This window comes from Arvicola amphibius, chromosome 10 (genome assembly GCF_903992535.2).
Source record: "Arvicola amphibius chromosome 10, mArvAmp1.2, whole genome shotgun sequence".
In the NCBI taxonomy this organism is placed as follows: Eukaryota; Metazoa; Chordata; class Mammalia; order Rodentia; family Cricetidae; genus Arvicola; species Arvicola amphibius.
In genome coordinates this window covers 101,011,852-101,031,643 of record NC_052056.1, presented here as the reverse complement: position 1 = coordinate 101,031,643, position 19,792 = coordinate 101,011,852, and the positions used below count along the sequence as shown (strand labels likewise).

At 45.9% G+C, this 19,792-nt stretch overlaps 2 protein-coding genes across 2 annotated transcripts in view; both read left to right on the top strand.

Annotated features, from left to right (window-relative positions):
• Positions 1-19,792, top strand: part of Radil (Rap associating with DIL domain) — a 65,749-nt gene that overhangs the window by 2,383 nt on the left and 43,574 nt on the right. The gene's annotated exons all lie outside the window — the stretch shown is intronic.
• On the top strand, positions 13,399-15,327 carry Papolb (poly(A) polymerase beta). The gene has a single exon (XM_038345723.1). It carries the CDS (start codon positions 13,399-13,401, stop codon positions 15,325-15,327), a length of 1,929 nt encoding a protein of 642 aa, XP_038201651.1.

Below are 19,792 nucleotides of genomic sequence, written 5' to 3'. Positions count from 1 at the left end.
AGTTGACCTTTTGCAAAAAAACATTAATTTTATGTGTATGAATGTGTACCCTGTGAGTGCCTGGGAGTTATGGGTGGTCATTAGCCACTGTGTAGGAGATGGGACTCAAACCCAGGGCCTCTACAAGAGCAACAAGTATTCTTAACTGCTGAGCCATCTCCCCTACACAAACGTTCTTTAAAGTTGTAGGTCTCATGATGACAGCTGCTGCTTTTTTTAAATTTTCATTTGTTTCTGTTTTAAAAATGTGAGTGCCTGTTTGTGTCAGGGGAAGTGAAAGTAGACATCGGTGTGGAAGTCAGAGGTCAAACTGTGGGAGTTGGCTCTTCTACCTTGTGGGTCCCAGGACTCGAACTCAGGTGGTCAGGCTTGGTGACAAGTGCTTTTACCCACTAAGCCATCTCACTGGCCCTGAGTGTGTGTGTGTTTGTGTGGTACGTGGATGCACACGTTATGGTACACTCAGGAAACAGCTTTGTGGAGTTAGTTCCCTCTTCCCACAATGGGTTCTAGGATTCCAACTCTGGCTTGTTAGATTTATGCAGCAAGTGCCGTTACTCAGTGGGCCATCTTGCTGGCCCCATACATCATTTCAGAGACCTCCCATAACCAAGTATGGTGGAAATGTGCACACGCACAGGACCTTGATATTAGTATGCAGAGCATCACTTTGTTTTGTGTTTGCTTGTGTAATATGTATGTGGTGCATGTGTAGGTTTGTGTACCTGTGTGTGAACACAGAGGCCATAGGAGGACTTCGGATATCCTGCCCTATATCATTCTCCTCTTATTTCTTTAAGACAGAGTCTTGCACTGAGCCTGGAGCTAGGTTTGTGGCCAGAAAGCCCCAGTGGTCCTCCTCTGTGTGACACTCACAATAATGGGGTTATAGGCAGAAGGCCACAGCTAGCATTTTATGTGATGCAGAGGATTTGAACTCACATCCTCATGTTTGCATAGAAACCATTCTTACTCACTGAGCCATCTCCTCACCCCCCAGAGCAACATTTTGGACATTGTTTTGCTCAGAGCAAGCCTGATGAGACCATGAGAAGGCTGCTGCTGGTGCTCTGTGCCCAGGTCCGTGTGTCTGGGTGATATGGATGCTGGCTGCTGTGGGCGCAGCGTGTGGAACTGTGTTCTGTCCACCTCATTCAGCACTACACACACATGAGGCCAGGCCAGAGGAAGTTCTGCAGCTCACAGCCTCGCTCCCTTGGTGGCTATAAAAACCTTTCCAATAAAGAGTCCATTCTTCATTAGCCAGGCTGAGTGACCCACTTGTTGGGATGTAGGGGGTCATGTTACCGCCCAAGCAGGTCCAGCCAAAGAGATGACTCTCCTGGCTGCCATCCTTCTCTGGGTGTGACCAAGGTGCCCTGTGGCCAGGGCAAGGGCTATGAGGATTGTGCTGGGTTTGTTGTCACAGGCATACCCATGCCACTCCTCCTCCCACCTTTCTTTTCGGCAGTCCTGGGGATTGAACCTAGGACTTCACCCCATGTTAGCCAAGCACTCTAGCACTCAACTACAGCCTCAGTCTTTGCCCATGCTTCTTACCTGGCATGACAGCACACCGTAGAGCCTCTGCTTAGAGCCAAGTAGTGGGCTTAGGCCTAGGGAGATGCACAGGGAAGAGTAGGCCCAGCAGACACACAGGTAACATAGCAGCACAGTGACGTGACGACAGAGAGACCTGTCTGCGTCTGCCTCCTGAGTGCTAGGATTAAAGAAAGGCATTTGTCATGCAGCCAGGCTCAGCCCCATTCTTGTTCCCACAGTAGAAGCTGCTGTGGCCTTTTAGGAGCTTCTTTCAGGCTTAAGCATTAGAAGCTCCAGGATGGCAGATCCTGAAGCCAAGTGGTACTGGGAGCGGGAACTGAGGCTCCAGCTGGCAGTTCACCTGCTTCTTGTGAATCATTGGGGTGCTTGCAGTGCACCCATGGGAATGCCCTTTGTTGTGTTTGGGTTCTGTTTTCCATAAACATTGCTTTTTTTGTGCTGTGACTTCCTGATTTTCCAGCTTATCAAAATACGGCTGTCTTGTTTGAGAGGGAGGTGGAGGTGGAGCTCCGGGCTGGAGGGCAGCTCTTGGTTGTTTCCCAGGGGCTGGAATTTAGGTCTTGTGCCATGAGGAGAGGGCTCTGTGTCCTGTCGGTGAGATAAAGATGACAATCACTTATATGCACTATGGGGAGGGTGATGGCAGGGCCATGTGGTTTTTGTCAGCACCTTAGGAAGCATGAGGGATAAGGCTTGCTTATGGTCATGGGAAGATCAAGTGTGTGAGGTCAGAGGGACAGGACTGTTTGGGGCTGCGTGTGTGTGTGTGTGTGTGTGTGTGTGTGTGTGTGTAAGTAAGTGTAGTATTGGAGATGAAACTAGGGGCTTGCACATGCTAGGCTGGTCTCTACCAATGAGCCACACCCCAGCCCCTCACTGGGGGATTCTAGGCAGGTGCTCTACCACTGAGCCATACCCCAGCTCCTCACTGAGGGATTCTAGGCAGGTGCTCTACCACTGAGCCACACCCCAGTCCTTCACTGGGGGATTCTAGGCAGGGGCTCTACCACTGAGCCACACCCCAGCTCCTCACTGGAGGATTCTAGGCAAGGTCTCTACCACTGAGCCACACCTCAGCCCCTCACTGGGGGATTCTAGGCAGGGGCTCTACTACTGAGTCACACTCCAGCCCCTCACTGGTGGATTCTAGGCAGGAGCTCTACCACTGAGCTACACCCTAGCCCCTCACTGGGGAATTCTAGGCAGGGGCTCTACCACTGAGCCACACCCCAGCTCCTCACTGGGGGATTCTAGGCAGGGGCTCTACCACTGAGCCATACCCCAGCACCTCACTGGGGGATTCTAGGCAGGGGCTCTACCACTGAGCCACACCCCTAGTGCTCTACCACCAGCTATATTGCTGCTCCTTAATCTTTTTTTTTTTAAAGATTTTTTCAAAATTTGTATATGTGGATGAATGCATGCACACACAGAGGCCAGAAGAGCGGGTTGGATTCCTTGGAGCTGGAGTTACAGGTGGTTATGAGCTGCCTGATACAGGAGCTAGAAACTGAACTTGGGTCCTCTGGAAGTACAGCAAATTCTCTTAACCGTGGAGCTTTCTCTCTAGCCCTCCATTTCCTTTTATATTTTATTTTGAGACCGGGTCTCATTAGTTTTCCCAAGCTGGCCTTGCTCTCACTATATAGTCTGTGCTGGCCTCAAACTTGTGATTCCCTACCTCAGCCTCCTGAGTAGCTGGGATAGCAGCTCTGTGTCATCAGCTTGTGGCTGTTTCCCCTTCTCTCCTTCAATCCTTGTGGAGAGTGTAGTTAGCTCTGATTTTCCCATCCTCAACTTCCTGGACGTCTTTGAGTGAAGGAAGGCCTTGCTGTGGCAGGTGTCTTGGGTACACTGGTGTATGGAGCAGCTTCCCTGGCACCCAGGTTGTCGCCCTGCATTGTAATAGTAATGTCTCCAGATATTGCCACGCGTCCAATGGTAGGCAGACCTGCCCTCTATTGGGAGTCCCCTTGAGACAGTAATGCCTGGAGTCAGCTCAGATAAGCAACTTTTGTCCACACCCAAGCCTCTTACCCTGGAGGCCAAGCACATAGGTTGGAGCCCACCTTCAGCCGTCAGGCTTGCTGTTTGTGACACAGGCTGCTTTGATGGTTGGAGGCCTTGGAAACTCAGTGTTTTGAGGATGGGGATGGTGTGGAACTACTGTTTGTCCTGGACCTCTTCCTGCCCAGCCTTAGATGTGTTTCCTTCTCGGGGTAGGATGCCTTTATTTTGCTTTGGCTGTCTTCTCCATAAAAAGGCAAGCACAGAGGGAACATTGATATTTGAGGCCAGAGACACCGTGATGGCAGACACTGGACTAGTGACCAAAGAGCTGTCCATTAATGTCTGCTGTGGCACCTGGCATTTATTGTCAGTGAAATGTGTAGGAGTTTGGGGAGATGGCTCAGCCAGTAAAGCACTTGCTTGCAAACATCAGGATACAGCTAGATCCCCAGCAGCTATGGAAAAAGTTGCACATAGTGGCATGTGCTGCAATTCCAGTGCTGGAAGACGGAGACAGGAGGACACTAGCGAGCCAGTCCAGGTGAAGCAGTTAGTTCCAGGTTCAGTAAGAAACTAGAGTACAACTGAAGATAGCAGATGTCAAACTCTTGACTTCCACATACTCACACAGATACTTGAACACACACACACATGTATGCATGCACACACACATTGGAGGAGAGAGGTCCTGGGGAGCTCAGCTTTAATGTGTACCCAAGATTCTAGGTTGGGCATTTTCTGGTGGAGAATGGGGAGTTAAGACATAGTCTACTCAGCTCAGTGTGGCCAAGACACAAGACACTCGCCTCTTGGAGGTGGTCAAGGTTGTCACGAATGCTTGGCTCTGAGTCTGTATTCTGTCATGAACTTTGTCACCTAAGGACAGGCAGGAGCTTGGGAACTTCCAGGAACATGCCACAATGAAGCCACTGCTTCTTCGTAAGCCAGTTGTGTCCTGTGTATTCTGTCCTCAAGAATTACTTTCTGTGGTAATTTGCTCTTGGAATATTTTTCTTCTGTTTTTTTAAATGTTTTAATTTTTATTTTTTAATAATATTAATGGTGTTTTGCCTGCTAGTATGTCAGTGTGAGGGTGTTGGATATTCTGGAACTGGAGTTACAGACAGTAGTGAGTTGCCATATAGATGCTGGGAATTGAACCTGGGCCTCTGGAAGAGCAGCCAGTGCTCTTAACCCCTGAGTCATCTCTCCAGCCCCCTTCTTCTGTTCTTAATTAGATATTTTTTTTGAGACAGGGTCTCATGTAATCCAGCTGTCTTTAAATTCACTGTGTTGCAGAGGGTGATCCTGAACTCCTGATCTTATTGCCTCCACCTTCCTAGTGTGCAGATGAGAGGAACACAACTCACAGCTTGAATCTGATTTTTGAATAATTTCTGACTTTGGGAGAAGGTGGGGAGTAGCACAGTTGCTGTTTCTCTTTTCATCTGGGAATTGCTGCCTCTCTACCAAGTCTTATTTGTTTTGCAGTAGATGCTTGGTGGTAGGCTCATTGCAGGAAAAATTTATTTCATGTGGTTTGATGAAAACCAAAACAATCAGAGCTTTTCTTCAGCAGTCTGAAATTACCAAAAGCATCAACTTACAAAGGCACAGGGGGCAGGGGAGGGGCATCTCATCACACGCATGAGCCACTGCCAGAGATGTGTAGTCTGTACCAGGAGTGAAAGGCGCCACTGATGTAACATGTTTAAAAGACATGAAGGGTGATTCAGGAGCTGGAGGGCATTTTAGATGTTAAATAATAGGCATAAGGGCAATTTTCTTTGCTTTAAAAATTTTAAATTGCATTTATATATTTGGGGGGTGCACACTATGACACAAATTTGTAGATCAAAGGACAATTTGTAGGAGTTGGTACTCCACTTCCACCATGTAATTCTGGGGATCAAACTCAGGCTTGGCAGCAAGAACCTTTATTTACCTACTGAGCCATTTCCAAAGATAAAGTATTGGGGATAGATATTGCAGTGGGTCTGTATGTGTCACAGTGAGTCATGTGCATGTTCAAGGTGACAAAGAAGGGAGCTTTTAATGAGAAAGCATGCTTTCAAAAGCTGTACGAAGTTATCTGAAACGATCACCCTCCACTGCAACAGGCTGGTGGCCATCCAAGGGAAGATGCAGATGTCCTTGAGACGTTTTTAATGGATGAGGTAGGGACAGCCTTTTGGAAGGCTGTTGTTCTGACAGAGTCTCCTGGATGGTTTTGTTATAACACACGCGTATGCGTACATGCGTGTGTGCGCACGCGCACGTGTGTGATATCCTCTCTCCTAACATTACAACTTTATTATTGTTAAGGTTTGACACAAGTGGCTCTATTGTTTTTGTTCTGGTTTTTCAAGACAGGGTTTCTCTGTGAATCTCTGGCTGTCCTGGAACTTACTGTGTAGTTCTGGCTGCCTTGAACTTAGAGATTCACCTGCCTCTGCCTCCCCAGTGCTGGAATTAAAGGCATGCACCACCACCCAGTGAACCAAGCAACTCTTAACATAGATTTTCCAGAGCCCCTTGTCTGTTTCAGTGACAGTATGTAAAATTTTGGGAGGGATGTTTTTAAAAGTCCATTAGTCAGCAGTTGTGTAGCCAGTGTAATAAAAAGACGCGTTTTGTGAACTCACAGTCTCACACAGGCTGGATGGGAACTTTACCAGTCAGCTATTACTAGCCTAAGCTAGTCATGAGCTGGCTAAAAAATCTTTTTAAAAAATTTATTTTATGTGTTTGCTTGCGTGAAAAAAATTATTTTATCTGTTTTACATGCGTGCCAGGTACCTTCAGAGTCCAGAAGAGGGCATCAGCTGCCCTGCGACTGGAATTACAGACTCTTGTCAGCTGCTTTATGGGTGCTGGAAATTAACTGGGGTCTCTGGAAGAGCAGCCAGAGCTCTTAGTCACAGAGCCATCTCTCTGGCTCCAGTGAATATTTTTAAAAATCTTTTCCTACTGCACAAAAATTCAGCCTTTTAAGTGTTTATTTTTTTGTGTGTACATGTGGTGTGTATATATGTTCACATGTGAGTGCATCCATGCTTATGGGTGTGTATGCATGTGGACGCATGACTCTGGGTCTCTTCTTAATTCTCTCTTTTAGTGAGGCAAAGCCTTCTACTATGTACACTGCTCACCAATTCCAGCTAGTCTTGTTAGCGAACTTGTTCCTGAGATCCCTTGTCTCAATCTTCTGAGTGCCGGGATCACAGGAGGTTGCTGTGCTTGCCTGGATTTTGTGCATGAGTTCTGAGGTCCAAATTCTTTTATGTCCTGAGCCATCTCCCCAGCTGTCTTGAAGCTGTCCTAAGAACAATGCTGTGAATTTGGTAATAGAAGCAGAGACCCCCCACACTTCCCATTAATTGTTTGAAGCATTCCTAATAGTAATACCCTTTTAGTTATGTTACTCCATCAGAATCATGTTAACATCCATTAGTTTCCATGGACTGTTGGTTCAATGATTTTTTTTCTGATGTGCTCAAATTGTGTTAGGTATGCTTGGTACCCCAGGTCTGCCTCTAGCAACAGAAGAAACTGAACCATCAAATACTTCGGCTTCCCAGGCACTGTAGTAGAACACAAAGAGGTTGTGAAGTTGGAGATAGTTTGCAGCCTGCCACATATAATCTAAAAAGTAACTGTTAATTTTCCTAAAGCAATAAGATCAAAGTCAAGGCTCATGCAGCACTGACAGGATGGTAATTCTGGATATTGATCTGCAGGTGACTTGGATGAGAAGGCTGTTTCACTCTTGTTTATTTACTAGCAAATACTGAGTAGCTCCCGTGTGTTAGGCACTTGAGGTGGCGATGCATGTAGAGCAGTTGACAAGCAAACGGATCTGGTTCTTAGCTGAGAATCTAGCAACAATAATGCTGAAGCTAAAAGCTCTCAGAGAGCTGGAGAGGTGACTTGAGTTAAGAGAGCTTGCTACACAGTCATGAGGATCTTAGTTTTGATCCCAGAATAAAAGCTGAACTTGATCTTGTGCATGTCTGTAAATCCAGTGTTGTAGGGGATGGAGACACTCCAGAGGGTTGCTGGGGAATGCTGACTACCAGCCTAGTGGAAAACTCTGAGTTTCAGGTTTGGAGAAAGACTATGACTCAAAAGAATTAGGCGATGCCTCCATTCCCACAAGGGCACGCCACACATGTATACAAGGGTATGCAACCCCCCCCCACAAATCTATCAGGAACCATAACTATAAATTGTTTGCAGGCTAGGGGTGCAGTTCAGTGGTAAGATATCTGCCTAGAATGTGTATGGACCTTGGCTCAACCCCCAGGACAGAAAAATTTTAGAAAGCCTGTATGATTTAGTTATGGGTTTAGAAAATTCTCTCCAGGGAGGCGAACTTTAAGCCAGCTTTTGTCAAAGATGTTAACACACTCACCAGGTGAAGAGCAGTAGGCAGTTGGTGAGGCAGGAAGAGCATTCTGGGCAAAGGAACTGTTGTTCAAAGACGCAGGGACAAGAGGAAACAGGTAGCAAGGCTGGACAGGTGGCGTCTGAAAACTGGCAGTGCCAGAGAGTTACTTTGTGCTTTCAATAAAATAGGAGGCCACCAAGGCAGGTATAAGACCATGCTGGCTCCTGGGGCCAGGAAAATTTGAGAAGGTCAGTAATGAGTTGACTGGAGAAGTATCACAAGAGCCAGTGGTGGCTTAGACTCCAGTTACAAGGTGGAGAGAAGTGGATTGAGTCCAAGTGTTTCCTGCAAGTAGAATCATGAGTATTGGTAAGGGAATTGGAGGTTGAAAATGAGAAAGAAGGAGGTGCCAAGAATTAAACCCTGGATTCAGTGTAGATGGAAGTGCCATTTTCTAAACAGACTACAGAGAGAAACGCTTATGGGGGAAGAGTAACCATTCTTATTTATTTATGACACATGTGTAGAGGTCAGAGGACAACTTTAGGAATCAGTTCTCAATGCACTCTGGGTTTGGGGATATCACTTAGGTCCTGGACCTTGTGCAGCAAATGCTTTTAAACCCCTGTTCTCTTTAAAAGGCAAAGTTTGAGAGATTCAAAAGGTGGCAGCAAAGCTGGAGTTACATGGTGTGGCCCTGATGCTTAGGAGAGAGAATCTGATTATAAAAAAGATCATTTGTAAGTCGTATATTTGTTTATAGGTAGGTCTCATAGCCCAGGCTGACCTGAAATTTACTGTGTAGTCCAGGCTGGTTTCAATCCCATGATCCTGTTTCAGCCTCTCTAATGCCCAGATTACATGAATAAGCCACCATGACTGGCTGGTGATATGAAAGCTGTGGAAATTGATAGAACATGTGGGTAGTGGTTGTTTATACAGTGAGGAGGGGATGAGGGTTTATGCAGATCCTGAAGGACCTCCACTATTCAGAGGTCAGGTAATGGAGGAGAAGCCAGCAAGGTAAACTGAGAAAGGTAGAAAGAAAATGTTCAGAGATGCACAGACAATAGGAACTGGTATGGTGTTGTGTTGGTATCGAGGAGCAAACAGGAGGTTTCTGTGGGTCAGACACAATGAAGATTATTGGGTTCATTGAATTGGGCAGCATGAAAGTAACCAAAGATTAGATTAATTTTGGAAAATATATGAAGGAGCTAGAAGTGACTGGGCAGTGGTGGTGCACACCTTTAATCCCAGCACTCAGGAGGCAGAGGCAGGCGGATTTCTGCGAGCCCAGCCTGGCCTACAGAGCAGTTTCCAGGACAACCAGGGCTACACAGAGAAACCCTGTCTCAACCCCCACCCCAAAGAATCTAGAAATGATGAATGAACATTATAAATTATAGGTTAGTACCCCACCCCAAATAAAAGACATTTCTGAGGGTGAAGAAAAGAGGATCAGTCATGGGATCTTTTGTGTCCATGTGTGTTATTAAATATGCACATATATGTGAATGAGTGAGTGTGTGTAAGCTAGGGCACAACCTCACCTGTTGTTCCTCAGGGACTGTTCATCTCATTGGTCTACAGCTCACCAAGCAGGCTCTAGTCTTCCAATGCAGGGGTCTGCCCTGCAGTGTACCACCTTTTCTATAGGTTCCAGGGATTGAGCTCGTGCCCCCATGCTTTTGCAGAAACACTTTACTGACTGGCTTTTCCCCTAGACAAAGCACAGCATCTTAAATGATTATGAAACTCTAATTTCCTTGGGAGACATTTGTCAGTTTGGACAACTAAGAAACTTAAGCTTGGGGCTGGAGCAGTGGCTCGTGGTTAACAGCACATGGTATTCTTCCAGAGGGTCAGAGTTTGAGTCCGGGCACCCATGTCAGCTGCCTGTGATGCAGCTGCTGAGGATGCTCAGGAGCATTGCTGTCGGATACTAACGCTTCCTTGGCTTCCTTGCCGAAATCTCGGTGGAGACCTCCAATTGCACCGCACCCCTGTGTCTGCGTTCGATGTGAGTTTCGGGCAAGGGGCAGGAGGTTAAAATACACAAACACAGAGACAGACAGACAGTGACACGGATCATCCTTGAATTCTCCAAGAATGCCCCCTTTATTGTGTTCAGGGGCAGATTATATAGAGATAGCCACGCCACAGCCAAACCCACCAGAAACCACTCTCCTGCCATCAGGAACTCCTGAAGGTCTCGTACTCAGAGCAGCTGTAGGCACTCGGATCAGGGATTACAAGAAATTCAGGATCTCCCCCCTAAATTTTTTATAAAACAGTGTCTGATCTTAAGTATTCGGGGGGGATGAGGGGTCAGTATCTCCAGGTAACATGTACTTCGGGCACTGCTGTGGCATCCGCCAGGCTAGGCACCGACTGGGCTGAGGCAATGTGCCTTCCACCACAGCCACCTAGCAAAGCTTTGCTCCAGCTGCCTTCTAGCCCCAGCTGCATTTGTTCTGGGTCCAAACTGGTGCATGAAGTGGAGCGGAACTCAGGGAAGCAGGCTTTCTGCTCTGCAATCACTGAAGGGGCCCCACTTAGGGAATTTGGGCGTTGTCAATCTGTCTGGCTACTTCCTGCTGAGAGGGGACACTGCATTCTTAGGGGTATTTACTGCAGTTTACTGCCATTTTCCAGTAGCGATCGGCTTCTGCGCCCTGAGGCCCGCACTGGAAGCGCTAGCATTCTTGCCTAGTCGGTCCTCGAGGCAGGTCCCGGGGTTTGCATGCATCACAGCCCCTCAGCGCCTATCGCCTGGAGTTGCTTGGCCTTGGTAAAGGCCGCTCACACTCCACTGCAACATTTCAGGAGGTCTCGGGGATTCAAACCACATGAATTTCGAATAAATCCTTAGGCTCTCATCGTCTGTGGAGACAAAAATAGAACCTCTTTTCCAAAGCATCAAATTCTTAAGCCCATATTTCAAAGTCAAAATACCTTTCTTAGCAGTTCCTAGAATCAAATGTCTTTCTCCAGTCCAGAACACAAAAGACAACACAATCAACATATCATACATCTGTACACATTTATCTTTTAAGCTATATACTTCTTCCTATCTTTTCCCTATACATAAGTCCCCTCCGGCCGAGAACAACCCTGTTTGTTTACCCCTCTTTCTCGGTTGACTTCCACTTGCTGTCAAACCGAGCGAAGGACGTCAGGATTAACACATATACCCCAATCTACCCTCACCTTCTGAGGGCAACCTCTCAGCATTCCCTAGTTCCCGATATCTCGGCTGAGACCGCCAATTGCCGTGCACCGTGCCCCCGTGTCTGTGCTCTATGCGCTGGTACCCAGTTCGCCAGATTCGGGCAAGAGGCAGGAGATTAAAATACAGACAGACAGAGAGACAGCGACACGGGTCATCCTTGAATTCCCCAAGAATGCCCCCTTTATTGTGTTCAGGGGCAGATTATATAGAGATAGCCACGCCACAGCCAAACCCACCAGAAACCACTCTTCTGCCATCAGGAACTCCTGAAGGTCTCGTGCTCAGGAACAGCTGTAGGCACTCAGATCAGGGGATTACAAGAAATTCAGGATCTGGGGTCTCACTGCTTCCAACACTTCCTCACCGTATCTGAAGAAGCAGTAGAAAGAAAACCTGAAAACACATTATCACCTCCAAAAACAGAGATCAGTTTTGAAAAGAACAAGATAATTGTGCTGGTTAGCTTTAACTGTCAGCTTGGCATAACCTAGAATCAACTAGCGAGAAAGTCCCCTTCTGAAAAGAGTGCAGTTATATCAGTTTCAGTTCTGTGAATGCAGGTGTGTGCGGGGCGCAGAGGGCAGAGGTCCTGGATCATTGTGGTTTTGAGCTGGAAACCAGCCTCAGACCCTGGGAGAGCAGCACAGCAGCCGCCCTCCTCCTCCTTGGGAAGAAAGTCTGAATGAGGAACTTTCTTGACTGGGTTGCCTTGTGGGTGTGCTTGTAGGGGGCTGTCTTGACCATTCATTGACTCAGGAAGACCCAGCCCATTGTGGGCATTACCATCCCTAAGCAAGGGGCCCTGAACTGTATAAATAGGAGGAAGATGGATGACAGTGGCAAGCATGGGCACACTCATTCTCACTGTTCTTCTTCTTCTTCTTCTTCTTTTTTTTTTTTTTCTTTTTTTTTTTTTGTTTTTCGAGACAGGGTTTCTCTGTGGCTTTGAAGCCTGTCCTGGAACTAGCTCTTGTAGACCAGGCTGGTCTCGAACTCACAGAGATCCGCCTGCCTCTGCCTCCCGAGTGCTGGGATTAAAGGCGTGCGCCACCATCGCCCGGCTCATTCTCACTGTTCTTGACTGGGAATGGAGAGTGGCTAGTGTTGAAGGTTTTCTCACCTTCCCTGTAACTGACTGTAACCTGGAACTGTAAACCAAATGAACCCCTTTACCTCTAAGTTGTTTTATTGGGGTGGGGTTGGGTCAGTAACAAGAGTGAAACTGGAACAATAATGCTTGTAGTAACAAAAGGTAAGTATTTGTAAAATAATACTTCAGCTGGGGCTCCAGCTTAGCAGTAGAGTGCAAGGCCCCAGGTTTCATCCCCAGTACCTCAAGAATAAATGAAGGGCACGTTAGTGGTGCTTAAACTGCAGACTGCATACACCTGAAGTGAGAATGGACAAGTGGCAGAGCTAGCATCACCCGGCACAAGCACAGATCCGGAGTACAGGGAGAATGGGGAGGTTTATCGTGTATCTAAATGATGAGGACCAAGAGAATGTCGGGAAGAACATATTCCAAGCAGAGGCGTGGGAATCTTCTAGAAGCCATGAAATGAAAAGGACTTATACTCTGATGCAGGAATTCCAGCGCGCCCTTATAAGATCTGAAGGTTTACTTTGCACACACAGCAGTTTCCGAACTGCAGGACAGTAAGGCTGGAGATTTGGGTGTGACAGAAGACGAAAGGGCCATAGTTGGGCTTGATAGGAATTTTAAGCAGGCGCCAAGGAAACCAGAAATCGGCGCAGCAGTAACACCAGGGCCTGGTGGGAGCGCCACTGCTACTGTGGGTCTAGCTGGAGCATCCTTTGGAACCTGCATGAGGATACAGGATCATGCAATTTTTCCTAAAACATGGTTTCTCACCACCGGGCGGGACTAGGCGTGCGTGGCTCTTCCCGAAGCCCCCTCCAGCGCGAGAATTCCCTCCAATCTCGAGAGAGCAGCAGCGGCAGCGGCCGGTGCGCGTGCGTGCTCCGGCGGTTCTGGAACGCGACCGCTGAGGAGCCCGGCGCCATGTTGGCCCGGAGGGGTACCAGGGGAAGCGCTTGAGGCGGCGGGCTCGGAGCGGAGCGGGGGCCGACAGGGCCGGCCGGCAGGAGCCCGCCCCTCGCGCCTTCGGATCATGAGCCGAGCAGAGGCCATCGAGGTCGCGGTGGCGGGGCAGGTGCCCTGGCGGCGCGGGAGCTAGAGATGATGCCATTTACGGTGACCACCCAAGGAGCACAACAGCCGGCTCCCGCCCCGAAGCAGTACGGCATATCGTCCCCCATCAGCCTGGCCGCCCCCAAGGACACAGACCTCGAACTCACCCAGAAGCTGATCGAGACCCTCCAGCCCTTCGGGGTGTTTGAAGAGGAAGAGGAACTGCAGCGCAGGATTTTAATTTTGCAGAAATTAAATAATCTGGTGAAGGAATGGATCCGAGAAATCAGTGAAAGCAGGAATCTTCCACAAGCTGTAATTGAGAATGTTGGGGGGAAAATTTTTACGTTTGGTTCTTACCGACTAGGAGTACACACGAAAGGTGCCGATATCGATGCATTGTGCGTTGCACCAAGACATGTGGATCGAAATGACTTTTTCACCTCCTTCTATGACAAATTGAAACTACAGGAAGAAGTAAAAGACTTAAGAGCTGTTGAAGAGGCCTTTGTGCCGGTTATCAAACTGTGTTTTGATGGAATAGAGATTGATATTTTGTTCGCAAGATTAGCATTGCAGACTATTCCGGAAGATTTGGACCTACGAGATGATAGTCTGCTTAAAAATTTAGATATTAGGTGCATAAGAAGCCTTAATGGTTGCCGGGTAACTGATGAAATTTTACATCTAGTACCAAACATTGACAGCTTCAGGTTAACACTGAGAGCCATCAAATTATGGGCCAAATGCCACAATATCTATTCCAATATTTTGGGTTTTCTTGGAGGTGTTTCCTGGGCTATGCTAGTAGCAAGAACTTGCCAGCTTTATCCAAATGCAATAGCATCCACTCTAGTACGTAAATTTTTCTTGGTGTTTTCTGAGTGGGAATGGCCAAATCCAGTGTTGTTAAAAGAACCAGAAGAACGAAATCTTAACTTGCCTGTGTGGGACCCAAGAGTGAATCCCAGTGACAGGTACCATCTTATGCCTATAATTACACCAGCATACCCACAACAAAACTCCACATACAATGTGTCTGTTTCAACTCGGATGGTCATGATTGAGGAGTTTAAGCAAGGGCTTGCTATCACACATGAAATTTTGCTTAATAAAGCAGAATGGTCCAAACTTTTTGAAGCTCCAAGCTTTTTTCAAAAATACAAGCATTATATTGTACTTCTGGCAAGCGCACCAACAGAAAAACAACATTTAGAGTGGGTGGGCTTGGTGGAATCAAAGATCCGAATCCTGGTAGGGAGTCTGGAAAAGAATGAATTCATTACTCTGGCACATGTGAATCCCCAGTCATTCCCAGCACCAAAAGAAAATGTTGACAAGGAAGAATTTCGTACCATGTGGGTGATTGGGTTAGTGTTGAAGAAGCCAGAAAATTCTGAAATTCTCAGTATTGATCTCACCTATGATATTCAGTCTTTCACAGATACAGTTTACAGACAAGCAATAAATAGCAAGATGTTTGAGATGGATATGAAAATTGCTGCAATGCATTTAAGAAGAAAGGAACTTCATCAGCTACTTCCGAATCATGTTCTTCAGAAAAAGGAAACACATTTAACAGAAAGTGTAAGATTGACAGCTGGGAGTGACAGCAGCCTTCTCTTGTCTGTGGACAGTGAAAACGGCATATCTGCACCTTCACCTACTGGCACTATGAAGACAGGCCCACTGACTGGAAACCCTCAGGGCAGACACAGTCCTGTTCTGGCTGTTATGACAGCGTCAGTGACCAACATACAGTTTCCTGAAGTTTCCTTGCAGCATGTGAGTCCCATTGAAAGCTCGGGAATTGCCCTGGGCGAAAGCATTCCTCCAATTCCCTCACCGCCTACCATTTCTCCACCACCTAAGCCTACAATGACCAGAGTGGTTTCTTCAACACATCTGGTAAACCATCCGTCTAGACCTTCAGGAAATACAGCAACGAACATACCCAATCCTATACTGGGAATCTAGAAGACATTCTCACCCGATAAGAAGAAAGGAACAAGAAACCCAACAGAAGGGAAGGAACCAGATAGACAAGTGCAGCTCAGACACTATTCAGACAGCAGCTTCTCTGTTGGCCTCTCAGGAACCACCTGGGAACAGATAAGCCCAATATCCCTGTTTTTCCTAGAGATCCTATTCCTTTTATTGAGAGTTCAATAAAACAGATCAAATGGATAGAAACTGCCTCAAAGGCCCTTACACAAATTCTTGCAAATTCATCTTGTTGCTTTCAGATGTTAAAGGAAAATGAGGGAACCAGTCTAGATGTGACTCAAAATAGATTCATACTCAGTTGGTAACTTTCTTTCCTGGCCTCATCTTGAATCGAATTCCAGATTAGCATTCAAAACCAGAAGTACTTTTACACATGCCTCAGATTGTCAACATGTCACTAGCAGTTCTAATTTCAAAGGACTGCTATTCAAAAAGAGGAAAATCCCTTCCAGCTGTATTCATTTCTATCCATGACTGACATTAGTATTGGATTTATGTTTGGTCCAACATAAACTATCAGAACCCCTCATTTTAGTGATGCACTTTATGGTAATTTTTCCATTAGGAGTAGAACTAATTTTTGACTTTCCATTTTGATGAATTTTCATGTTTTTTCCTCCCTGAAAAGGTTTCTTTACTAATCTTAAAATTGCATGCTGTTTTTGTAGTAATATATCTCAGTTCTCAGGAGGTGGCTGCACCTTTAAAATGGAATGTCAACTCCTTGGGCATTTATTTGACAACAAAACCATAATTACTAAGTATTTGGTTTCTGTGAGACATGATCAAGAAATGGTATATGAGTTTTATCTAGAATTTTTGGGAGAATGTGTAATCAGGGATGAGGTATTTCCTCAGTTCCACATTCTTTTGTCCTTAATCATTTGTCCTCAAACAAAAAACCTTTTGCCTTCATCCTCTTATTTTTGCAATAAGCATGTATGCATGTTGTATCTTAAAAATCCAGAATATTAATAACCAAACCATGATGTGAATCCAAAAGTTCTGTGACCGTATGGCACAAAACACCAGATTCTGAATCCATGGCTTATATCTCAGGAAAACTTGGGTCAGTGTTTTGTCTGAAACATACTGTTGATCGCTGTTTCTTGATCACCAGAGATGTGAGATTTTTTGTATCACAGAATATCTGCACTGGAAGAAAACTGGTTTCCAGTTTTAAATATGTAGGCAAAAAGGCATTTTTACTCCAAGAACCTTAAGCTATGTTTTATTTCTTAATGCAGTACCAGAATTTATCAGATTGTGTGTGTACAGTCATACAGAATAATTTTCACAAAGCACTCGACACCTAGTCAGCTTTCTACTCTTTCCAAATATTAGGAATACACAAAGTTAAAAGGCTGATTCTCAATAAAGCAACAGAATCCCCATAAGTAGGAACCATGAGGACCAATGGCTATTGTTGAGTGATAGCTTAATCTTCTTAATCTAGACACAGCAAACAGATTCTCCAGGCAGCCGGATTTGTCCCTTCCCATCCCTCTAAGACTTTGTTCTTTTCTGTTCTGCCCATTTTATCCCATGTCAAACCAAAATTGTTTACCCTACCTTTGTCTTTCTAGAAAAATTTTCAGTGTTGAATATAGTCTTTTTCCTTTTAAGCTATGCAGTGATTGAGACCTTCTGATACCTTGACTACCAAATCTCTTTCACACCTTCGCCCTGTGCAAGTTCACCTTGCCCTCCCACCAGTACAATAAGGCAGGTGGAAAGCACATGGCGTCAGCATTTCAGATAGCCACGCCATGGTGTCTGGTTGAGACTGCCAGGCACAAATTTAGTCTCCTCAATTTGTTTACACATTGGAAAATTTGTTTATTAAATGTTTTGTGTAACTATCTCTCTTTTTTAAAACCAAGCTGGAAACTTGGGACTTTCAAAGTCTAGTTTTTATTACGTGAATACCAGACTATTTTTTCATGTGATGTGCGTAGTGTCTCCTGCCTGGAGTTTGCTGTTACGTGGTATCTGTACTCCTTGTATTTTCGAGCACTATTTTGAAAGCAGATAATGTATTTCTCCATTACAAACACAATAAAAATAAATGCCAAACAACCTGGAACTATAACACTGGCCAAATGTTTAAGTCTGATGTAAGAATTCAGATGTTCTTCTTTATTTTTATTTTTGCTTTTTTTTTTTAGGTCTGGGGATGGAACCCAAGGCCATGAATGCACAAGGCTAGTGCTCCACCATTGAGCTGTGTCCCCGGGCCCAGAACTTCTTCACTGTTCTGAAAGAGGTGGTGGGGCTGGTGACTTTTCCGACTTTATGGAGAGCTCAGGGTATCGTCCCTGTGGAGGACACGCAAAGGGTTCAAATGTCAACTCAGGAAAAACTTTCACAGGGAAGACGGGAAGCGAGGCATGGTGGTAATGCCTGTAAGTGCAGTGCCATGGCTGTAAGTCCAGCCCTTGGCGAATGAGGAAGATGATGACTGGAGCTTGGGAGTTGGTGACCCGTCTGCTTATTGAGACCTGAAGGAGTATGATGAGGGTGGGGATAGACCGCATAAGTGGATGTTGTCATAGAGAAGGAGCCACAGCTGCGTAAGTGAAGATTGTCAGCGTGGAGGAGAGGAGTATCTAGGAAGAGAGGAGTATCTAGGAGGAGGAGGAGCTGCAGCCAAATGGAGATGATCTTAAGTATGGGGCGGGGGCACCGCTGCTGAGGTTGAAGAACTGTACTCAGAATATGAGGACATGAAAATTCAAACATGAAATGCAAGTGAGAAGAAACTGGCATGGTGACAGGGACAGGAGGGCCCCAAAATAATGTTGGAAGAGACCGTGATAGGAAAGCAGGGTGCTTTATGACATGCTTTCCCCAGATTTCTTAGCTCCAAAGGAAAATAGCAAACAAAACTTAACAGATTTCAAAGTATGCCATTATTGCACAACATTTAAAATCAGTGTTTAATTAACACCAAGCCTGTGGGCAGCCTAGTGTCATGGCTGCTGAACTTTTCCGAGGAAGGGCTGGCCAGTGAATAGTTCCAGCTTTGGGAAGCCGTATGGTCTCTGTCACAACTGCTTAACTGCCCTGCAGAGCGAAGAGACCGCTAACAGCAGCAGATGGCTTGGGCTGGATTTATCACTGTCCCCATCCCCAGCAAGTTCATCACGATAATCCAATGGACATTTATCATAGATCCCTCTTATTCAACAGCTGGCCAGTGCACACCATCCTCAGGTAACTACTGGGCATGTGAAAAGTCCGTGATAAGTCAGAAAGTAAGAGTCAACCTACTTCTAAGTATTAACATATGACTGCGGTATAAGTTAGAAATCAGTAATTAGTCAGGGTTGGCAAGATGGCTCAGAAGGTAAAGGCACTTGCTGTCAAAGCCTGATGATTCTTGTTCGATCCCTGGAATCTACTGTGGAGGCAGAGAACAGATTCCCTCTATATCTGTGTTCTAATGGGTACAAGTGTACCCACATTCACACACATACATCTCTCTCTCCACCTACCCCAGATACACACAGAAATAAGAAAAAAATTTAAAGCCATGTGTGGTGATGTATGCCTCTGATCCCCGCACTCAAGGTGGAGATAGGAAGATCCAGAGTTCGAGGCCAGCCTGGGCTACAGCCTGAGCTCTTCTCAATAAACAGCTACAATAGACAATAGCATGGGCATTTCGCTGAAGGCCCAAACATGAAGTTCTACTTTTTTTTTTTACTCTCAGAGATCTCTGCATCACAATGTGGGTGCTGATATGCTTCATCTGGGTGATTGATCATTTCCCCGAGGACTCTACACACTCTTGTTATCAGCAGTAAAAAACGGTACTTTCCTTTAAATGGCATAGTATCAGAAAAGTCCAAGACTTGTCTGATAGTAACCAAGAGACAAGTGCACTCTTGATAGGTGATAGCCAAGTTAGAAACAGTGCGCAGAACAGTCAGTGGGGAAGGACTAGGGAGTAAGAATCTAAATATATGACATCAAACAAGTCATGGCTTCATGCACTCCTATGAAGATAAAGATGGATGGTCATGCTGAGAAAGAAAGCAAATCCTCCCAAAATATGTAAAGTGTGGTGTGATTTATGTAAGGTTTAAATACGGTGTAAAGCAGAAGAACTCAGAGTTTCACTGTGTAACATGACTGGTGCCTTGGTTCTTACCCGGAATCCCAACACTCAGGAAGCTGAAGCAAAAGATCCCAAAAGATTCCAAGCCCAAATCCAGCCTGGGCAATTTTAGCAAGCTGCAGGGCAGCCTGGACACCTTAGCTAGACCCTGTCTCAAAACAGACCAAAGATCAAAAGCCATTGTAGTCATTTCTTTCTGTGCTGTGATAAAATACCTTACAAAGCAATCCAAGGGAGAAAAGGGATATTTTGGCTTCCGGTTCAAAAGGAAGGCACGGAGGCAGGAGCAGGAGACAGACAAGCACACTTCAT

Coding starts and splice junctions, on each gene's coding strand:
- Papolb (XM_038345723.1), top strand. CDS start 13,399: ATGATGCCATTTACGGTGACCACCCAAGGAGCACAACAGCCGGCTCCC.